This window comes from Pangasianodon hypophthalmus, chromosome 15 (genome assembly GCF_027358585.1).
Source record: "Pangasianodon hypophthalmus isolate fPanHyp1 chromosome 15, fPanHyp1.pri, whole genome shotgun sequence".
Lineage (NCBI taxonomy): Eukaryota > Metazoa > Chordata > Actinopteri > Siluriformes > Pangasiidae > Pangasianodon > Pangasianodon hypophthalmus.
The window spans coordinates 9,688,964-9,708,797 of NC_069724.1; the positions used below are offsets into that span (position 1 = coordinate 9,688,964).

Genomic DNA, 19,834 nt, shown 5'->3' on the forward strand with positions numbered 1-19,834 from the left:
TATACAATTTTGTACAAGCTTTAAAACACTCTGAGACATTTTAATAACGATACTCTTAATTCTTTACCTCAGTGAAGTGTGAAGTGAAGTGAAGTGTGGCCAAGTATGGTGACCCATACTAGGAATTTGTGCATTTAACCCATCCAAGTGCACACACACAGTAGTGAACACACACACCGTGAATACACACGAGGATCAGTTCAGGGTTCGGTGCCTTGCTTAAGGGTCTCACCTCAGTCGTGGTATTGAGGGTGGGAGAGAGCGCTGGTCATTCACTCCCCCCCACCTACAATCCCTGCCGGACCTGAGACTCGAACCCACAACCTTCAGGTTCACCTTCGGGTTGCAAGTCCGACTCTCTAACCATTAGGCCATGACTATATAAAAGATAAGCTAATAAGTGCTTACCTTTTTGTGAACTGACATTATGACCTGGGCCCACTTGTCCACAGTTCTGGAGGCGCTGATCTCTCGGTCTGGGATGTACGAGGTGATGAGGGTCAGCAATCGTTCCTGAAGAATCTCCGACCCATAGTCTATATAGTACTGCTGAGATGCCAGCTCAGCCAAGTCCTCCTCCTACGATCATCACAAAAAATGCATGTATATAAAAAGTCACAATGTTTAATCTGCTGTAATACACTCCAACCAGAGCTCATACCCGATCGCAGCGGTACTCCCCGAACTTGACTCCACGGATGATCTGCTGGTAGATAAGGTTGGTGGCCACACTGTCCTCAGCAGGGTTGTGCCATGGAGTGAAGATCTCTTTCCTGAAGAACAGCCTCCAGGGGGCATTGCGCTCCTGAGCCCCTTGCTCTTTAGCGTACTGCTCACACTGTGACACTGCATCCATCACGTGGTCCTTCCCGCTGCCAAGAGATGACACCTGAGAAAATAGCACACAAACTCTATGAGAATCAATGAGAAACTTGTGTATACATGCAATAAATAATAGATTTTGTACAAGATAATGTCTTTTAAATGGTACAGAGGTGTTGCAGGCAATGTTAATATTTTCTTGGGAATTAAACACAAACCAGCTATTAATCTACAGAGATTATTTGTAACTGTTTTAAATTAAATATTTCGTGATAATACAGTATTTTAAGACTCTGTAGTATTTTTACTCTCTGAAGCTTTCAAGTCTCTGCAGTACTTGAACTTCCTCTAGTATTTTAACTCTCTGAAGAATTAAAGTATCTGTAGTACTTCGAGTCTCACTAGTACTTTAAATCTCAGTAGTATAGTAGTATACTGTATATATTCAAGTCTCTATTACTTTAAGTCTATAGTATCTTAAGTCTCTGTATTTTAAGTCCTGTAGGATGTTAAGTGTCTGTATTACTTTAAGTCTATGAAGTATTAAGTCTTAGTGTTTAAGTACTTTGAGTGTCTGTAATATTTTAAATCTCTGTAGTAATTTAAATCTCTGGAGTATGTTAAGTACTAGTATATTACTTTTAAGTCTATTTAAGTCTCTGAAATACTTTAAGTCTCTTAAGTACTTTAGAGCTCTGGAGTATTTTAAGTCTCTATAGTATACAGTATGCTGATGTCCATGTTATGGACTATTCCATTTAAATTTGCTGTAGTAACAGAGAATGTATTAAAGTGCATCATGTTGTACATAGACACTATAATATGTAGATGTATTAGCATTGTTATTATTAAATGACACCTAGAAGCTGTGATGAACATGCCTTATCGAATAGAGCGATGTACAGAGAGAAGCCGAAACGGTCCTGCAGGCCGATCTTGTCTGCCAGGGCATTACAGAGCTCTGCAGCAGTAGTGGCTGAGTCTGTCAGCAGGGTCTTAGTGGTGCCATCCATGAAGGTCACTGGCAGCATGATGGGCTTTTTCGATTTGGTGGCCTGAAGGAGGAGAAAAAGATCCAATTAAATCCTAATTCCAATGACTTCTTCTTAGGTAATAGCAGTGTTAGCACAATGGTTATAATTCTGGACGGTGTTCAAATGTGATGACCACCAGAGAGCCACCATTGGACCTTTGAGCAAGATTCTTAACCTTCTACAGCTCAGCTAGATGCTTGGATTGAATTTTGCCTTGTCAATGTCTGCCAAATGAAGAAAAATGCATGAGCATAATGGCTGCAGGGGAACACAGTGACAGCACCTGCAGCTCGAGCCACGAGGGAGGCTGGGTCCGTGTCTTGTTCGAGGAAGTGCGCTTCAGTCTTTCTTCACAGTACGGGGCGTAGCCAGGAGGTCCGGAGATAAGGAATGACCGCAGATACTGCGAAAAAGAATGGGAGGGAAGAACGATATTAAATTTGTGACTCAGAAGGGCTTTTCTTTTCTCTCTTTTAGATAAATCAATCTAAAAATGAAGGCGTAATTTTTTACTTTGACAAATTTCTCAGATGGTGCGAAGCATCCCACACAGAGAGAGAGCAGGATCCAGCCGCGAGCATGGCTGTTTTTGGATGGATTCTGGGTCAGCTGCTTACAGATCTGACAGTAGATCTCATCTCTGTTAAAGACATACAATGAAATGATGTAATGTGTCACTAATGGATTTATTCAAATTGACTGATTCAATGGATTTATTCAAATTGATTGATTTTAGTGTATTTGTAAAGCACTTTTAACAACTGCCACAAAGCAGCTTGACAGAAGTTCAGATATAGATATAGATCCCAGGGTAGTAGCAAAGGAAAACTCCCTGAGACGACTTGAGGAAGAAACTGAAGGAACCAGATTTTAAAGAGAACCCATGCTCTCCTGGGTAACAGATGAAGAAGAGTAAAGAAAAACAGTATTAATTGTGATGAAAGGATGTTCAATGTGATGATAATATGAATAAGAGTCCTAGGATGAGCACAGGAATAAGGAGCATAAGGAAGTGTGAGACTACAGTATCCATTTAAGATTATCCCTTAAAGCAAAAAAAGTGCATATCCTTAGTGTATCCATGTGAGAGTATCACATCTGAGAGTCTGCCAGGAGGATTAATCTGACATCACTAACCTCAGGGCAGGGCGTAAAATCCCATTCCCGATGATGAAGTGAAGTTTCTCCAGGTTGGAAGTGGGACGATCCTCCAGCATCCACTGTAGACTGCAATCACCATCAGATAGGTGTTTGGTCACCTAACCAAAACATAAACACTTCACAATTGTAATCTTATCTTTTTAGCTAGTTACCTCTCTCAGAAATATTACAGCTAACAGTTTCCCCTGTTGCACCAAACATAGTTGATCAGCCAAGACCTGTCTGGTATATGAAGCTTCGAGTTACAAGAGAAATGTAGCTAACAAGTAACGAAAGGTTATAGTTAAGCAATATCGCATGAGAAAGAGTGTGGTTATACTGAATATCCACAGTATATACTGAAGTGACATTTAAGACACTATATGGCCAAATGTTCTGTTTATTTTTGCACCATTAACAGAAACACTGTAGATCCCAAAGAAGCCTCATTCACTTTATAGCCTGTCGGCTAGCTGGCTAGCTAGCTCACATTGATTTGTACATTCTTGTTAAAGGTGCAGTAAAATTGGTGTCCTTACTTCCTTTTCATCTACGTCTGACTTTCATATTTTAAGTGTTGTTTGTAATGTCTGCTGATCATGTCGCTAACTCTACTGTAGTAACCATTTCAAACTAGGAAGTGGAATTTTACGTGGTGAACAGTGGCGAGCGCCACACAGTGAGACACACAGTGAAATGTCCCAGAGCAGTTATAGTAAATATAAGCACTCTTGGAACGCCGCATGACCAATCAAATTAGTGGACCGGAACTAAATGTTGTATAATTTGCATTAGTGTAATCCATGCACTGTGTGACAAAAAAATTGGCAAAAGTACATTCTATACCGAAATCCAGTAGCAGCCATCTTAAAACCAAATCACTGCTATCATGGGCACAAGCTCACCCCAACTGGACAGTTGAAGATTAGGGAAAAAAAAATCACCCGGTCTTTTTTCAGTCTTCAACTGTCCAGTTTCGGTGAGTCTGTGCCCATGATAGCCTCAGATTCTCGTTATTGGTTGACAGGAGTGGAACCTGATGTGGTCTGTTGTAGCCCATCCACCTCAAGGTTTGATGTGTTGTCTGTACTGAGATGCTTTTCTGCTCACCATGGTTGTAAAGAGTGCTTATTTGAGTTACTATAGACTTCCTGTCAGCTCAGACCAGATTGGTCATTCTCCTCCGATCTCTCCCATCAACAAGGTGTTTCAGCCTGCAGACCCTCTGCTCAGAGGATGTTTTTTGCTTTTCACACCATTCTGTGTAAACTCTAGAGACTGTTGTGTGTGAAAATCCCAGGACATTAGAAGTTTCTGAAATACTCAAACCAGCCCATGTGGTACCAACATCCATGCCACGATTAAAGTCACAGAGATCACACATTTTCCCCATTCTGATGATTGATGTGAACATTAACTGAAACTCTTGACCTGTATCTGCATGATTTTATATATTGTGCTGCTGCCACATGATAGGCTGATTAGTTAACTGCATAAAAGAGCAGATCTGCAGGTGTTCCTATTAAAGTGGATGGTGGCTGTATATTTATTATTATTCTTTCTCAGCACTCAGTCGTTATGAAAGATTTAAAGGGAGCATATTATCTAGCAAAAGCATTCTGTATTAACTAATCACCTAGCAACTGTGTTTTCACAATTTCACTGTACACTTTTGGACACACAAATTGTTTGATAATTTGGATGATATAGTAGTTCCAATTTTATGTGTATTTGTTTTTTCTTTTTTTAACAACCAAATGATGCCTTTTTTGAGGCATAATGCGAAACCTGTGGCTATAAGCTTCTCTTATTTTTAGCTGACTTGTAGCTCCAGTGCAAAAGTGAAGAAGAGAACTTCAGACCCCTAAACTGTCTTGGCATTCAGGGTATGAAGGAACATTGTGTACAGTTAATTTTTGGCTGAATCATTCTTCTCATTATAATGTCAACCTGAAACAGCTCACTGATACTGCGTTATAAATGGGACAGTGCTCTCACCTCCTCTGTGATTTTTGATTTCCTCCTCAGTGTGAGAGACACTAGTTTATGCCTGATGCTGTTCTTCTTCTGACTGTCAATAACAGAAGTCTGAAAGAGAAACAACAGCACATAGTGCGTATTAGTGCATGGCATAAACATCCAAGACAGTGTGCCTAGTAATTCTGATGTAAGATGAACATATATACCATGCACTATATGGCCAAAAGTATTAGAACTGAAAGCACACAATTGTCTAGAATGTCTTTGTATGCTGTAGCATTAGAGTTTCCTTTCACTGGAAATAAGAGGCTCAAACATGTTCCAGCATGACAGTGTTCCTGTGCACAAAGTGAAGTCCATGAAGTCATAGTTCACCAAGGTTAGTGTGGAAGAACTCGAGTGGCCTGCACAGAGCCGTGACCTCAACCCCACAGAACACCTTTGGGATGAACTGGAATGAATTGGCACCCCAGGACTTCCCATTTGACATCAGTGCCCAACCTCATTAATGCTCCTGCAGCCTCCTCACAGCCATGCTCCTAAATCTACTACAATGCCTTCAGAGAAGTCGGGAGGCTTTTACCAAATCATTTGAATAATGTCCAAAAAAAACTATTTCAAAAACGACAAGCAAAGAGAAACTAAAAACACACAATTTTTACATGACTCTAGGATCAGGGTTTGTGTGGAAAATGAGGGCTAGCAGAAAAACCCAGACAGCTTGAATGTGCACCAACACAAAGGTATCCACAAGCTTCCCAAACAAAATCAGCTAAAATGACTAAAGCTGGAATTTAAAAATGAAATGAAAGAAATCTCAAAAAATGTAAAGCTAACAGAAACTAACAAAACTTCACTAAAAGCTAATGTAATCTACACTGAATTTTAAATTAATTTAAATAATAATAATAATAATAATACAAAACAAAGTAGTTTAAAAAAATCAGAACTATGAAAACAGATCTGATTGCTGCTTCAGTTTCCCTGCCCATGTGTTCACCTCGTCGGCCCTCTGCAGGGCCTGCTGATCCCTCTTGTAGGTCCTCTTGCCTAGAGTCTCGTAGATCTTGGTCATAACTGGGATCTTCTCACTGCCGTCACTGAGGCTGATTTGATATTTGGGCTCGGGCATGTCTCCCATAAACCTCAGTACAGTGACCCATACAGCCAGAGCAGCCTGCACAGACAGAGGCATCACACCACGATTAGCCAAGAGTGCAGCATGTTGCTAACACCATCCATGAGATTAGTTTGTTTTTGGCTAATAGGACTGAGTAGCTGGTCAGATTACTTGTTTTCCTTATTTTCACTGCTGTATCTAATTATGTGTTGTTTAGGTGATTATAGTGTGTGTGTGTGTGTGTATCTGTGTATGTGTGTGTGTGTGTGTGTGTGTGTTTAAGTATTCAATTATTTAATTTGTTTTGAAAAAAAAAACATGAATTTTATAGATCTTTTGGGTGATGTAACCTGCTTAATGTAATGCAAAATAAATTGTACTAATTACATACATTTTATGGAAATAAAAAAAAATTTAAATGAAATTTTAAAACTGGTTTTGCTGTTTAAACTTAACTGGATTATTTAACATGTATCAAACTAACTGTAACAAAAGAATGAAATTTGAATTCAAACATTTGATAACAACTATATGTGTACGTTCCACAAAAGTAAATGTAAGGCAAGGCAAGTTTATTTATATAGCACACAAATGAAGACTATAAAAGCCAATAAAATCAAATAAGATTTGCGAAAATTAAAAAATTAGAAAATGTTCATTAAAGGTTTAAAAAAAATCAAGAAAGATTCATAATAAAATTCAACAGAAAGGAAAAGAAATGCTGAGGTGCTCAGAAAGTAGTGGAAAGAATATAGTGGAATAGACATAAAGTGCTAGTCCAAACAGCTTAAGTGCAGGAACATGAAAAAATAAAATGTTTTTAATATAGATTTAAAAATAGCTGCATTTGTGGCACAGCTGGCATCTTCTGGGAACTGATTCCAGTTTTGAGCAGCATAAAAGCTACATGCTGCTTCACTGTGCTTTGTTTGGGTTCTTGGTACTACCAGCTGATTGCACCCATGGGTCTAAGAGACCTGCTGGGTTTCAATGTTTTCAGCATATTACAGATGCATTCAGGACTCAAAATTTCCATTTTGTAATTTACAGACTAGAGGTAAGTTTCCAATGATTTAAAAAATGTCTTATTGTAATGTATTGCCTATCTGGGCCATAAATAATCATGAATGGGCTAAACAATCCAGAAATAAGGGTTAAAATGAGAAGGGCAGGGTAATAATTAACCTGGGGGTTCTTCAAGCAATCCAGCATGTTGAGCTTTGCACATAACCCAGCAGTGTGTCCTCAAATTAACCCAAATAAAATGTGTTATATACTGACCCGGGACCGACTTATGAAAATGATCCAAATTGGGTTACATTTAACCTAGTGTCTTTTGCACATCTTTTATAAATTTGGTAATCTATAAGAAAAATCAAATGAGGATTTCTCACCAGCTGGTCTCCTTCGTCCTCGTGGTAGAGCAGAGGTTGTTTCAGGGGCCGGCGCACATACGTGTGCGTCGTGTTTCCCTGGAAGTAGGTAGCAGCAAACTTTGCAAACTTGTACTCTGACAGGTCCTCTTGTTCCTCATCAGGACGAGGAAGAGTCTCAATGCTGTTCTCTTCAGACTCTTTGTGGATGTTCTCCAGATCCTATCACACACAAACAAACATAACATTGATATTTGGATTAACTACAAATAAGGCATCTACAATTTTATTTTCCAAATATATGCAATACATACAATATAATATCTAATATGAAAGGAAATACAAGTGGACACATTCCTTAATGTAGTGTTACGTCAGCAATACCTACAGCATCATATAGAAAGTATCTAGCCCTTATATTATTTTTTTCAGGTTAAAATGTCACTTTTATAACTTTTATTTAAAACTGAATAATACTAAAAAAAGATGTTTCCAACATGAAGTGCTTTGAGCTCAGCTCACTGTAACTGAGTCTCTAATACCTCTATAGTTACACATAAACTTTATGTGCAGCTATAATTGAAATATTTAGTACTACTACATTATTCTCATAATTTCAGGATTATTTTCTTGTAATATTAGTTTTTTTTCATGGCGCTAAAATGACAGAGGGAAAACAATGTTGAACACACAAACCATTCATTTATAATAAATATCTGATAATAAAGATGACAATTTATCAGATTTTAAAATGTTATGCTGTTAAAACTGTGTCCAAGCAGACAACATAAAAATCCACGTCAATAGTTTTTCATAATTAACTTAATCTATTTTGTATCTATTTTCTTGACTAAGCATGAAGCCCTAGCCTGAAAACAATGAAACTAGCCAGATCCATTTTATTTTTAAAAAATCATATGATTTTAAGTCTAAAAACACTTTGTAACATCATAAACTTCACCAGTAAGGTTTTTTTGTTTTATAAAAATGTTGTACATTGCTGTAAAATCTAAAGAGATGAACACTGGTCAGTAGTGAACAGGACACGTGAGTTAATAAATGATCTTCAGTGCTCCACCTCAAATCCTGCAGGTGCTTCAACCTCCATGCTCAGGAACGAATTGGAGCTGCTCAAAAAGCCAAACATTTTATCCACCATGTCAGAATCACTGACTGGTTCCTGCTTTTCTCTCTCCATCTGCTCGAGTAGCTCCTTCTTACGACGAGCCTCCTCACGCTCAGCCTGCCTCCTCTCCTCCTGCTCACGGTGCAGCTCAGCCAGACGCTCCTGGTGCTTCCTGTCAGCCTCGGCTCGAGCCCTGCGCGCCGTCATCTGCTTCCTCAGCTGCTCCTCTTCGGCCAGACGCTGCCTCTCGGCTTCAAGCCTGTGCTCCCTCTGCACTCACATAAGTACACAAAGACAAACATACACAAATGCTGAGTGAAAGAAAAAAAATGAAGCAAGATGGGCAAGTGCTCAGAAGTTTTCTTAACTAAGCAAAACCCTAAGTGATAATGATATTAAGGTCTATGATGAAGTTGTACTGTATGTAAGGAGTGAAACACGACAGAACATGCTGTTAGAGGAAAATAATCAACAGAGGGGTGGCGGGATGTGGCTGGACCCAAAGTGGAGTTACTGTTACCACCCTGAAGAGGAGTATTTTCTTGTGACAGCACATCCTGAAGTGTTTAATACTTATATACCACAGCAATTTCCCAACAATTCTATCAATTTTTTTCATTAAAGAATGACATGTTATAGTCTTTATCCGTTAATAGTTACATCAACAAGTTAATTCTCTTAGATAAATATTATTTAACTCTAACTGACTTTTTCAGTTTACTTAAGCATTTCTTGTTATAGTTGATTATAATTTTCCTGCTCCAGTCCACTTGCAAAGAGCAGCAGCGGTGCTGTACCTCTACTCTGAGTCTCCTGCACAGTCTGCGTGCGATCATGCCGCGGGCGTAGGCCTGGATAATGCGAATGGCATTTAAGCGTCTCCAGAATGTTTGCCTCACCAGGAAGCCTCGACATTGACCCTGAAGCAGAATGATGCGTCTCCTGACCGCTCGGTACAGCAAGTAATGTTTCCGGGACCTCCAGACGGCCTGCAGCCGCAAGAACCCTGCACACATCTGACAGGCAACGGGAAATAGTGTTTCACTGTTAAGGAATAAGTTTATAGAAGATAAAGGGTTAGAAAACTCAAGTGGCTGGAGGCCAGCACAGCTTGGTGATTTCTCTGGGCAAGAACACATGATTGAGCTTAACAGTAGCCAGTTGTATTCCTTAAGTCAGGGTGTAGAGTCAATCCTAAAATATATGTTGAGAGGTTTAGGTGCAGCACAGACATTTAAGCTGTATCATAGTTGTATCATGTATCATTCTCTGTACTGCTTATCCTACACAGGGTCACAGGGAGCCTGGAGCCTCTCCCAGGGGATTCAAGGCACAAGGCACAAACACACTATAGGCAATTTGGAAATTCCAGTCAGCCAGCAACTCATGTCTTTGGACACACACACCATGTATACAGGGCGGAGGTGGGACTCAAACCCCCAACCCTGGAGATGCAAGGTAATAGTGCTAACCACTAAGCCACTGTTAACCTAAATTTCAAGGTGGAGGTTGACGGGGGTGTTGTCTCATATTTACATACAGTATATTCATATCAGTTTCACTGTTAGTGAGTAACTTGCAGGGCCATGAATAACTAACTAACAAAGTCAGGACTTTAAAGGGTTAAGGCTGGCGTAAGTGCATCTTTTTTTTTTTTTTTTTTGCCCAATAAGCACTAACAAGATGGGTAATTACTTTGTCAATGTTTCTTTGAAATTCATAGGATGTATTTGTTTTGAATGAGCAAATTGTTGAACTTTTGAAGTCTGTTAAATTCTTGTTTTTTTCAACTCTATTGGTTTTAAGGGCTTAAGATGAAGATTACTCTGAATTTGGACAAAGTTGGGTGATCTTTCTGGATTTTGTTCAATTTCATACACCTGTATTCATATGAAATGGTATGACTGCTAACTCTGCCTCTATGCTTCATAATGGATATGATATGACTCATCCTCACCCTGTCCCATCTTTACAGTTTTGGCATGACATCGATATTTGTGCAAGAGGTTTGAGTCCTGTGGCTTGTTCGTGGGCCCACAGATTTGCTGTGAACATATTGGCACTTTCTTGGTTATGATTTCATTTAATTTAACTGGTAAAACCTGGCTATTGGTTTAGTACACATGGTCACCAAACTATGCTGCACCTCCAGGACTGGAATAAAGTACTTCATAGGCAATGAAAAAAAATCCATACCACTCTGTAGTTCTTTCTACAGATATAGCCTCTCCAAATCTTCTGGATCAATATGACTGATCTCCTAATCTTCAGGAATTTGACCCTGGATGTAGAAAAAAAAAAAAAATCACTGTTCACACACGTATATCTTCCCATGTTTCCTCCATTAATCATCCCAGTCCTAGACTTCATTACCTCTCTTTCCTTCCACGCACTGATTTCTGAATAAGAATGACCTTGTTTGTGATGGCCTTGTCCCTCTCAATCTCCAGCTGCATGTCATGGTGATCCTACAACATAAATACAACAAACACAAACAATATGTCAATGCATTTTATATTCAGCTTCGTTGATTCTGATCAGTGTCAGGCTTTTCAGGATATATCCTGACTCCTGATGTTATTGCAGTTTTTTACTGATGTTAAAGCACAGCTATAAAATAGCTTGAGAAATCATTCAAACCTTGAGAAAGATCTTTGTTTTTCCTATCTGCCAGTCCTCATCGTGTCCCAGGACCGCTGTCACTATTGTCCGGCATGTCCCTCGCAGATCCTTCTAGAAATTAGAAAAATTAGAGAAAATAATCAACAATGGGATGGTTGGAAGCAGCCCAATGTAAAGGAGAGTTACTGTTACCACCCTGAAGTTGATTTTTGTCCCCAAGTGATTTATTCTTCTTACGCCACAGCAATGTTAATCAAAGAACAACACATCATGTGTTTTATCCGTTTATATTTACATTCATTGTTGTAGTATGTCCATGAAACAAGTTAGTTCCTGCTATCACTTACACGATGGCAGCCTCTCTTTATTCTCTCTCTTGAAATTTATAGGATAAAAAACTCACCGACTGTTACAAAGCGCTAACACTGGAGACTCCTTCCTTCCATAAATGCTAAATGCAAATGTTTTCTTACAGAAAAGTTTAAAAAAGTTCACTATAACATATAAAAACGAGCTTATTAATATAAACCTGTGATTTAGAAAATGACTCAACACTTTCTGATCAATCAGATTTGAAAATTCAGTAGTGTTCTGGTATAAGGAAGATTAGCTGTGAGCCATGTCTATACATTTCAAAGTCTCAGGCATTAAAGTATGTCTTAAATACAGTACATGGTAGGTATAGCTAATACACAGGCTACTGAGTCTATAACGCAACACATCACTCATGACCTATGTGGCTCGAGGTTATGTCTGTTATTTGGAATTTGCATGTTAGCATCCTTCAACCTCTAAGATCATTCATTCATAGTTTGACTGATTGTGCTATGCTGTCCTGTTGACCCACCTGTAAATAGGCTGGTTTGGCCATTAGCATGAAGACCCTGTAACGGTCCACAAATTCAGCGAAGGTGTAGCGTATGGGATATCCGGCTCTGCGGATCCGAATGGTCTCCATCATTCCGGAATACCGCAGTTGCCGTACACACAACCCCCTATCAAACAACTGCAAAGAGCAGAAAAAAAGAGCAGAGGTTAAAGTGATATTCAGCACAATTTCCCCATTATCTCAAATGTAGTAAGTCATATTTGGCGTCTGAAGTTTGCTTCTGTAGTTTTCAACTGCTGATACAAGGCTAGGGGTAGGGGAAGCTTATGACTACAAGTTTAGCATTGTGCTAACTCAAACCTCAAACCATGTGGACTTGTTCAGTATCTCAAATACTCTTGAGGATATGACTTCTGACACTGTGTGACACTGTTGTCTCTAAAAATGAACAAAAGGATGTCTCAGAGCTTAAAGCAGTCATTGAAGCCAAATCACTTTTTTTCCTCAGCATACTCCAGGGCAGTATCGCTCATGCAGGAGCCATGGCCTAAAGCGTAAACGCGGTGAATCAGATAATAATATCATTCCAATACAGACTTCTACTTTTTAAGACTGTTTATTTATAAATAGCACATGAAGCTAAACTGATGGCTACTTTTCCTTACCCTTCCTTGACTATTTGTTAGCTACATTAGTCTGGAGGCTTTTATACAAAATTATAGATGCAAACTTTGTACATGAAACATGTGCTGGTCAATCGGCTACATCTGGGGCAAAGGAACAGATCACAGACACAAATTTCTGGGCTCGCACTCACCATTGGCCTTTTGAGCTCGTTGGGTTTGATGCAGCGCACGAAGAAGGGTTGGCACGTGCTCAGAGTCTTCATAAGCAGCTCAAGGGAGCGTTTAAACTGACTGCTCAGAGTTGGAGAACGCTTCCGAGTCTCCATACCCTGATCAAACACACACATACTCAGATTAACACTTGGGAAATCACAAGAGCATGGCATCCTTGAGAGAGAGCTTACTACTGCAGATATGTCCTGCAAACACATACACACAATTATGCACAAAACACAAACACACTAATACAGCGTATGCACAAACTGTCTAACTAAAAAGTCTACAGGGTTTATATTCACCTCAACCATTCCTGTCCTCCAAAGCTTCTGTCTTTGTCTGGTATAGAGCAACCTTCCATGCTTTTCTCTTCTCATATTTGAGTTTCTGTCTTTTATTGATGTTGGACTCATTGAGTTTCTGTCTGTAGCTGTCTGAGTTTTGTGTTAGGATAACGAAATATGGACGCAGATAGGCAGATACAGCATATTTAAAAAAAAAAGAGGCAAAACTCAGGTTTTGAGGTTTTATCCCCTCCTCTAGCTCACTCAGTGCCAGGAAAGTTGCATGCAAACTGAGCTTCTGCTTAGCAAAGTATCTTGAAAAGACCCGGCCACATTGCACTTGAACTAGAACCAGAACCATCTTTGCCTTTCTCACTTCCAGTTGATGACTAACATTTCCCCAGAATGCATCACCCCACTGAATGTCACTGTTGGGTTTATTAAATCATGCTGCTACACTGCCAGAGCTGCTTTCCACTGAGAAATCAACCACAGGAATGAGTTTTGAGGGAAAGAGACCGCTGAGAAAGCGTTGTAGATTAATGGTGCAGGGATACAGGCTGTTAGCACTGAGGACGGGGAGCGTACAGGGACACACAACCACCGATTTACCTGCTGAAGGGACACGGTGGTCTGCACATAGCCACAGAGAAACTGAAGCCAGACAGAATGAGAACGATGGATAGATAGAGGGAATGAGACAGAGACAGCGAGAGAGAGAGAGAGAGAGAGAGAGAGAGAGAGAGAGAGAGAGAGAGAGAGAATTGACTGGTGTTAGAAGAGTCTGGTAAGACAGGATAGACAGAGTCTCAGCCAAAAGAGATGAGCGTTAGCCAAAAAGCAGCACATAACAATAAACAATAAGCACACAAACAAATGAAGCCTGACATCACTGTGTTGAAGGAGTGTTAGTGTGTGAGATGGAAAGACTGCCAAAACTAAAGAACTAGAGGGGAAAAAAGTGTATATTAAGTCTGGAAAAAACAGTAACAGTCAATCTTTCACCAGCTAGTCAACATAACGTCAGGCCTGACTGTGCTGTGAGTGATGCGTTTCCAAAGTGGAGTTAATGGAGGCACATTAATGCAGGATAAATAGGGATTTAATGTGGGAAAAGGGCATCACCATGGCAACGTCAGCCTGAAAGATCTGTTTGATGAACTTGTTTTTGGAAGAGTGCACCAGCTGGATGATATCACTGTGGAGACTGTCTCTGTTCTTCTCCAAAAATCCTGTTAAGATAGGAACAGACTCTCAAAACACGCACTTAGGTACATAAGAAAAGGATAACACTGTAATTACCCCAAATAAACAGTATTTAACCCTTAAAAATAATGTTTTTTTAACATTAAAGAAGAAATTAAAAGTGGCCTAGGAATATGTCATTATACGCCAAAGTTGCTGTTGAATTCTCAAATCTGATTGGTCAGAAGGTGTTGATTAATTTTCTGTAAAAGCAGATCTGAAACTAGTTCCAGAAAATTACATTTATATTAGTGCGCTTGTTCAAATATGTTAGTTTTTCCTATTGTAACAACTTACACAGGAACTTGTATGACAGATGCACTACATAAATGGTTTTAATTAAGAGATGTTGATGTGGTGAAGTTTCCTGTAAGGAAATTTTACATTTATGGAAGGAGCCTCCAGTGTCAGTGCTTTGTAACAGTCAGATGTAAAGCTGTAACTTTAAGTTTTGCAACACAGTCTTCTGGACAGAGGAGTTTGTGCTTTTTAGTGGTTTCTCAGCCAACATAAGAATTAATATTTTTTTTTTGTCTAAACAGGACTAAATTTCAAGAGAAAGAACAAAGAGGCTGGTGAGCAAATGACTGTTTACAGCTTCTACAATGGAAGTGCTAAAAGAAACTAACTTGTTTTGTGGACAATCCACAACGTTAAATGTAACTATAAATGGATAAAAAGTATCATGCGTCGTTCATTAATAAATAAAAAAAAATTGCATTGGCAAATTGCTGTGGTATAAAACGGAAATGAGGAATAAAACCCTTCATTACATGCTGTAATTGTTTATTATTTTGTTATAACAGATTTGTTATCTTAGCTTAGAACTTAAAAAATAATGGATGTTAATACCATTAATACCATGTTTAATATGTTTGATCAATCTTAAAAAACTAAAATAGCCATGTCTCGGATGCAATGTCTAGAATATGCATGAATGCAACACCTATGTTCCCCTGACTATCCTGATTATGCTATGCTATTAGCTATTACAGAAAAGCAAAACAACTCTCTGTGTATGGACCTTGGACTGACTTGAAGACCAAAAAGGAGTTGTTGAAACATTAAGTTCAGTTATGGACATCATGAATGAGTGTAATAAGTGCTGTAGTGTATTCTAAGTAAAATTATCACGTAGCAAGCCAGCTAGTTAATATCTAGCATTTGTCACAGGTTAACTCGAGGAGAGTTTCAGCATCAGAGACTCCATTTGCACTGTCATATTCTTATTTAACGGAAGAGAAACCTGTTCAAATATACCACAACAACCACAATTACGTTTAGCTATAGCTAGTAGTTATATATCTAGCTAGCATAGAAGGTAACAAAAAAAAAAAAAATGACAAAATGACAAAACTGACAAAATGTCAGTTTAGCACTGTGTTATTTAACTTTGACTCCAATCACAATAAATCAGCCATAACAGAAAAACCAGTTAGTTCCAGTTAGGAGTTTAAAAAGCGTTTTTTTTCCACCTCAACAGAAGGGTTAGTGAGCCTGTGAGGTACCTTTGGTTTCATAGTAGACCACGCCAGCAAAGTGCTGAATGCCGAACTGGCTCTCATGACTGTGTTTGGGGGGGACGTAGTTTGCGTGGAGTTTGTGCTGAGAGTTGAGTTTGTGCAGCATGGTGGCATCGGTTCCCTAAAAAGACCAACACATATACAGCAGGAAATCACACTTCTTCATCACACAGCTGTACCAAAGAGCCTTTTGTGTAAATATCAGTACATTTGAACACAAGTATGAAGAATGAGGAGTCATATATATATATATATATATATATATATATGTATATATATATATATATATATATATGTATGTATATAATCATCACATGGGCTTTAAAAAGTGTATAAATATTTGCCATATTGTATATGAATTTGCAATATGATGAGATAGTTTGTAAATTAAAATTAATTCTATTTATATAAAAGGAAGCTTAATACACATACAGTGCCTGGATATTTATGAGCAGCTTAAGTCTTACCTATTACCTTGATAATGAGTAATATTTTTAAGACTATTTTAAGTATTTACATTATACCACTATGAGGATAAATAATAAATTACACATAAACTACATGTGTATGAACAATGAATAATGTTGAATGAATAATATTGTCTTATAATTTAATTTAATAATATACAATTTATAGAATAACAATATTTATATTAATAACATTTAGTTATATTCATTCATATTTATATTAATAGCTTAATAGTAAAATATGATATTTAGATATGGATATATTTATTTATAGATTTGTTTAAAATATTTATAGAATACATTGATTCATAGATAGATACACAGACAGACAGACAGACAGACAGATAGATAGATAGATAGATAGATAGATATGTTTATGCAGAACAGTGTGTAAGCTGTTTATAATTCTAGTCATTAAACCTTTGACCTGAAGTAGAATTTATATATATATATATATATATATATATATATATATAAAAGATTATATATAGATAGATTGGTATATATATAGATTGGTATATATATATATGGGGTTGATATATATATGCATATATATATATATATATATATATATATATATATATATATATATATATATATATAAAAGATTATATATAGATAGATTGGTATATACATATATATATATATATATATATATATATATATATATATATCAACCATGCATTGTTACAGATTATTTACATTTTTATTTAACATGTTAGATTCATTCTTGTAGTCATGAAATTGCTCTGGAAACATTTTAAAACTGTACAAAGAGGAAAATGAATTGTAGTTATCAACCCTGTCAAAACCCTAAAATCTAGGTGCAGAAATTAAAGTATAAACCAGAATACATAAAGCCATAAAGCCAAATCTAATAGCATGATCAATATAACTCTGGACATCTTTCACTGAACACTCCGACCAAAACATGTACTAGTGTGTCAGATATGCCTGAAATTAAAAGCTGTCTAAGCATTATCACGTTAAAAGACGATGACTGAATTATTCCTCTTGTGAATAATGACATATTTGGGGCAGTCGTGGCCTAATGGTTAGAGTCTCAGACTTGTAACCCGAAGGTGAACCTGAAGGTCGTGAGTTCGAGTCTCAGGTCTGGCAGGGATTGTAGGTGGGGGATTGTGTGTAGAATGACCAGCGCTCTCTCCCACTCTCAATACCACGACTGAGGTGAGACCCTTAAGCAAGGCACCGAACCCCGAACTGCTCCCCGGGCGCCGCAGCAAAAAAGGCTGCCCACTGCTCCGGGTGTGTATTCACGGTGTGTGTGTGTGTGTTCACTACTGTGTGTGTGCACTTGGATGGGTTAAATGCAGAGCACAAATTCCGAGTATGGGTCACCATACTTGGCCACACTTCACTTCACTTCACTTAAAATATGATGTTCATATACTGTATATCTCTGTTATGAAGTCATTATGTAGTGTTACCTGATTTTCTAAAACTCCCAGCCTGTCCCTGTGTCTGTCCCATACTTACCTTAGGGAACCTGCTCTCCTCATCAATGAGCGAGATGATGTTCATAGGTTTGTTGGCAATCATATCCAGCGCGTCCTGATTATCCGTGAACTCGATGTGCAGCCAGTTGATGTGCTCCAGGTTGTACTCCTCCTGCTCCAGCTTGAAAACATGCTGCACGAAGAACTGCTGCAGGTTCTCGTTGGCAAAGTTGATGCACAGCTGCTCAAAACTGGCCAAAAAACAAAACAGTAATTAGAGTGAGGAATAGAAACTCAAACATCATCACCACCTCAGGGTAGAAAGAGTACCACACACCTGTTGATGGTGAAATTCTCAAATCCGAAGATGTCGAGCAGCCCGATGGACCTGTGGATGACTGTGTCCTTTGTGGGCGGGGCTCTGTAGGTGGCAGCGTTGATTTTGTCCACTATCCACACAAATAACCTCCCATATATTCCCTAAAGAAGAAAGTACTATAAGCTATTATATTATCTTTTTAATTAATCTCTCACAGTTACTCATAGTCCTGTTATTAGTATGGATTCTTAAGCTTTATACCACAGAGCTGTTGAATTCTTGAATCTGACAGGTCAGATGGTGTTGATATAAATCATAGGTTTATATTAATGCGCTTGTTCTAATAACTTATCATATTTATATACGCTTACACAGAGACTTGTATGGTGGATGATCCAAATCATTTAAGTCTAACAATAAATACATTTTTAAATAATTGCTATTTAATGAAGACAAACATATAAATCACTTCACATGGTGAAGTTTTCTGTGAACAGTCTCCAGCTTGAGCGCTTTGTAACAGTCTGTAAGTTTTCCATCACAAGAAAAATCTTCAGAATTTTGCGCTTTCCGGTTTCTGGATAACATGACAAGCTACTTTTTTGTCTTATTAACTTCAAGAAAAGAGAAAAAAGAGAGGCTGGTGAGAGAATGACTGTTTATAGTTGCTATAACGTAAGTGAGAACAGGAACGGGATGTTTCATGACAATAAATGTAACTACAAATGGATAAAATGTATATCATATCTTTCTTTAATAAATAAAAAATTAGAATCCTTGGCAAACTGCTGTGGTATAAGAGGAATAAAACACTTTAGGACATGCTGGTATAGGAAAAGAATCTACTTCAGGATGGTAACAGTAACTCTGTTTCGTGGTGTTGATCATTTTTATATGACAGAACGCCCCCAAATGTTTTATTCCTGATGTGAGGTAAGCATTGTGCTGAAGAAAAGCAGTAGCAGGATGAAGGGCTCCAACCTTGACGAAAGCATCGCGTACATCAAACCCCTGGTCCACACTGAGCGGAGTGGATACGGTCTCTCCCCGAGTGATGAGCGTGCGTGTGGTCAAACACGTCATAACATCCTGAGGGTCCACCTATACAGCCAAACAGAACTGAATACAATAAAACTGTACTCTTTATTGGCCACTATTTTAGTACATACAGAATTTATTGCATAGATAATACAATATTTTCTTTGGCATTTTCTTGATTGAATTTTGGAGGGAGCAGCTTATATAAACTAGCTATTTGTTTTTTGTTTTTTTTTTATATATATATAAACCTTGTGAAAATGTGGTTAAGAACCCGCAGTTAGAGAAGCGTTCTTGTGTCCGGAGATTGCTTTATCTAATAAGCAATGTAAGTGCCTGGGCGTCTCCTAATAAGCCTTGAATTATGACTGTTGTCAATGAGGTTTGCTTGTGTGGAAAAAAGGAGTGCGGTTGGTCATTTAATTGTTTCATTATGTCTTTGAAAAAGAACATATGCATCTAGAGCAGAAAAAAAGAAAAAGGGACATAGGAACAGGAAAAAATAAAGCTATATTTTTTACAGTATTAGCAGCAACATTATGCTTTTGTTTTGCCTTTTAGATGGAAAATGGAGGAAAAACTGGCCCATTTAGAAAGGAAGTTCTAACAG

At 38.2% G+C, this 19,834-nt stretch overlaps 1 protein-coding gene across 1 annotated transcript in view; it reads right to left on the reverse strand.

Annotated features, from left to right (window-relative positions):
- myo7ab (myosin VIIAb) overlaps window positions 1-19,834 on the reverse strand; it is a 57,131-nt gene that overhangs the window by 12,715 nt on the left and 24,582 nt on the right. The window contains exons 12-32 of the mRNA XM_026938568.3: window positions 19,168-19,287; window positions 18,205-18,347; window positions 17,908-18,118; window positions 15,926-16,061; window positions 14,298-14,404; window positions 12,864-13,001; window positions 12,065-12,223; window positions 11,236-11,328; window positions 10,969-11,063; window positions 10,792-10,876; window positions 9,393-9,611; window positions 8,548-8,865; window positions 7,491-7,691; window positions 5,977-6,153; window positions 4,995-5,084; window positions 2,994-3,115; window positions 2,370-2,496; window positions 2,140-2,259; window positions 1,704-1,877; window positions 662-889; window positions 409-579 (exon numbers count right to left, since the gene is read on the reverse strand). Of these exons, the coding sequence (XP_026794369.3) occupies window positions 409-579; window positions 662-889; window positions 1,704-1,877; window positions 2,140-2,259; window positions 2,370-2,496; window positions 2,994-3,115; window positions 4,995-5,084; window positions 5,977-6,153; window positions 7,491-7,691; window positions 8,548-8,865; window positions 9,393-9,611; window positions 10,792-10,876; window positions 10,969-11,063; window positions 11,236-11,328; window positions 12,065-12,223; window positions 12,864-13,001; window positions 14,298-14,404; window positions 15,926-16,061; window positions 17,908-18,118; window positions 18,205-18,347; window positions 19,168-19,287 (3,234 nt within the window). The remainder of the gene's footprint in view (window positions 1-408; window positions 580-661; window positions 890-1,703; window positions 1,878-2,139; window positions 2,260-2,369; window positions 2,497-2,993; window positions 3,116-4,994; window positions 5,085-5,976; window positions 6,154-7,490; window positions 7,692-8,547; window positions 8,866-9,392; window positions 9,612-10,791; window positions 10,877-10,968; window positions 11,064-11,235; window positions 11,329-12,064; window positions 12,224-12,863; window positions 13,002-14,297; window positions 14,405-15,925; window positions 16,062-17,907; window positions 18,119-18,204; window positions 18,348-19,167; window positions 19,288-19,834) is intronic.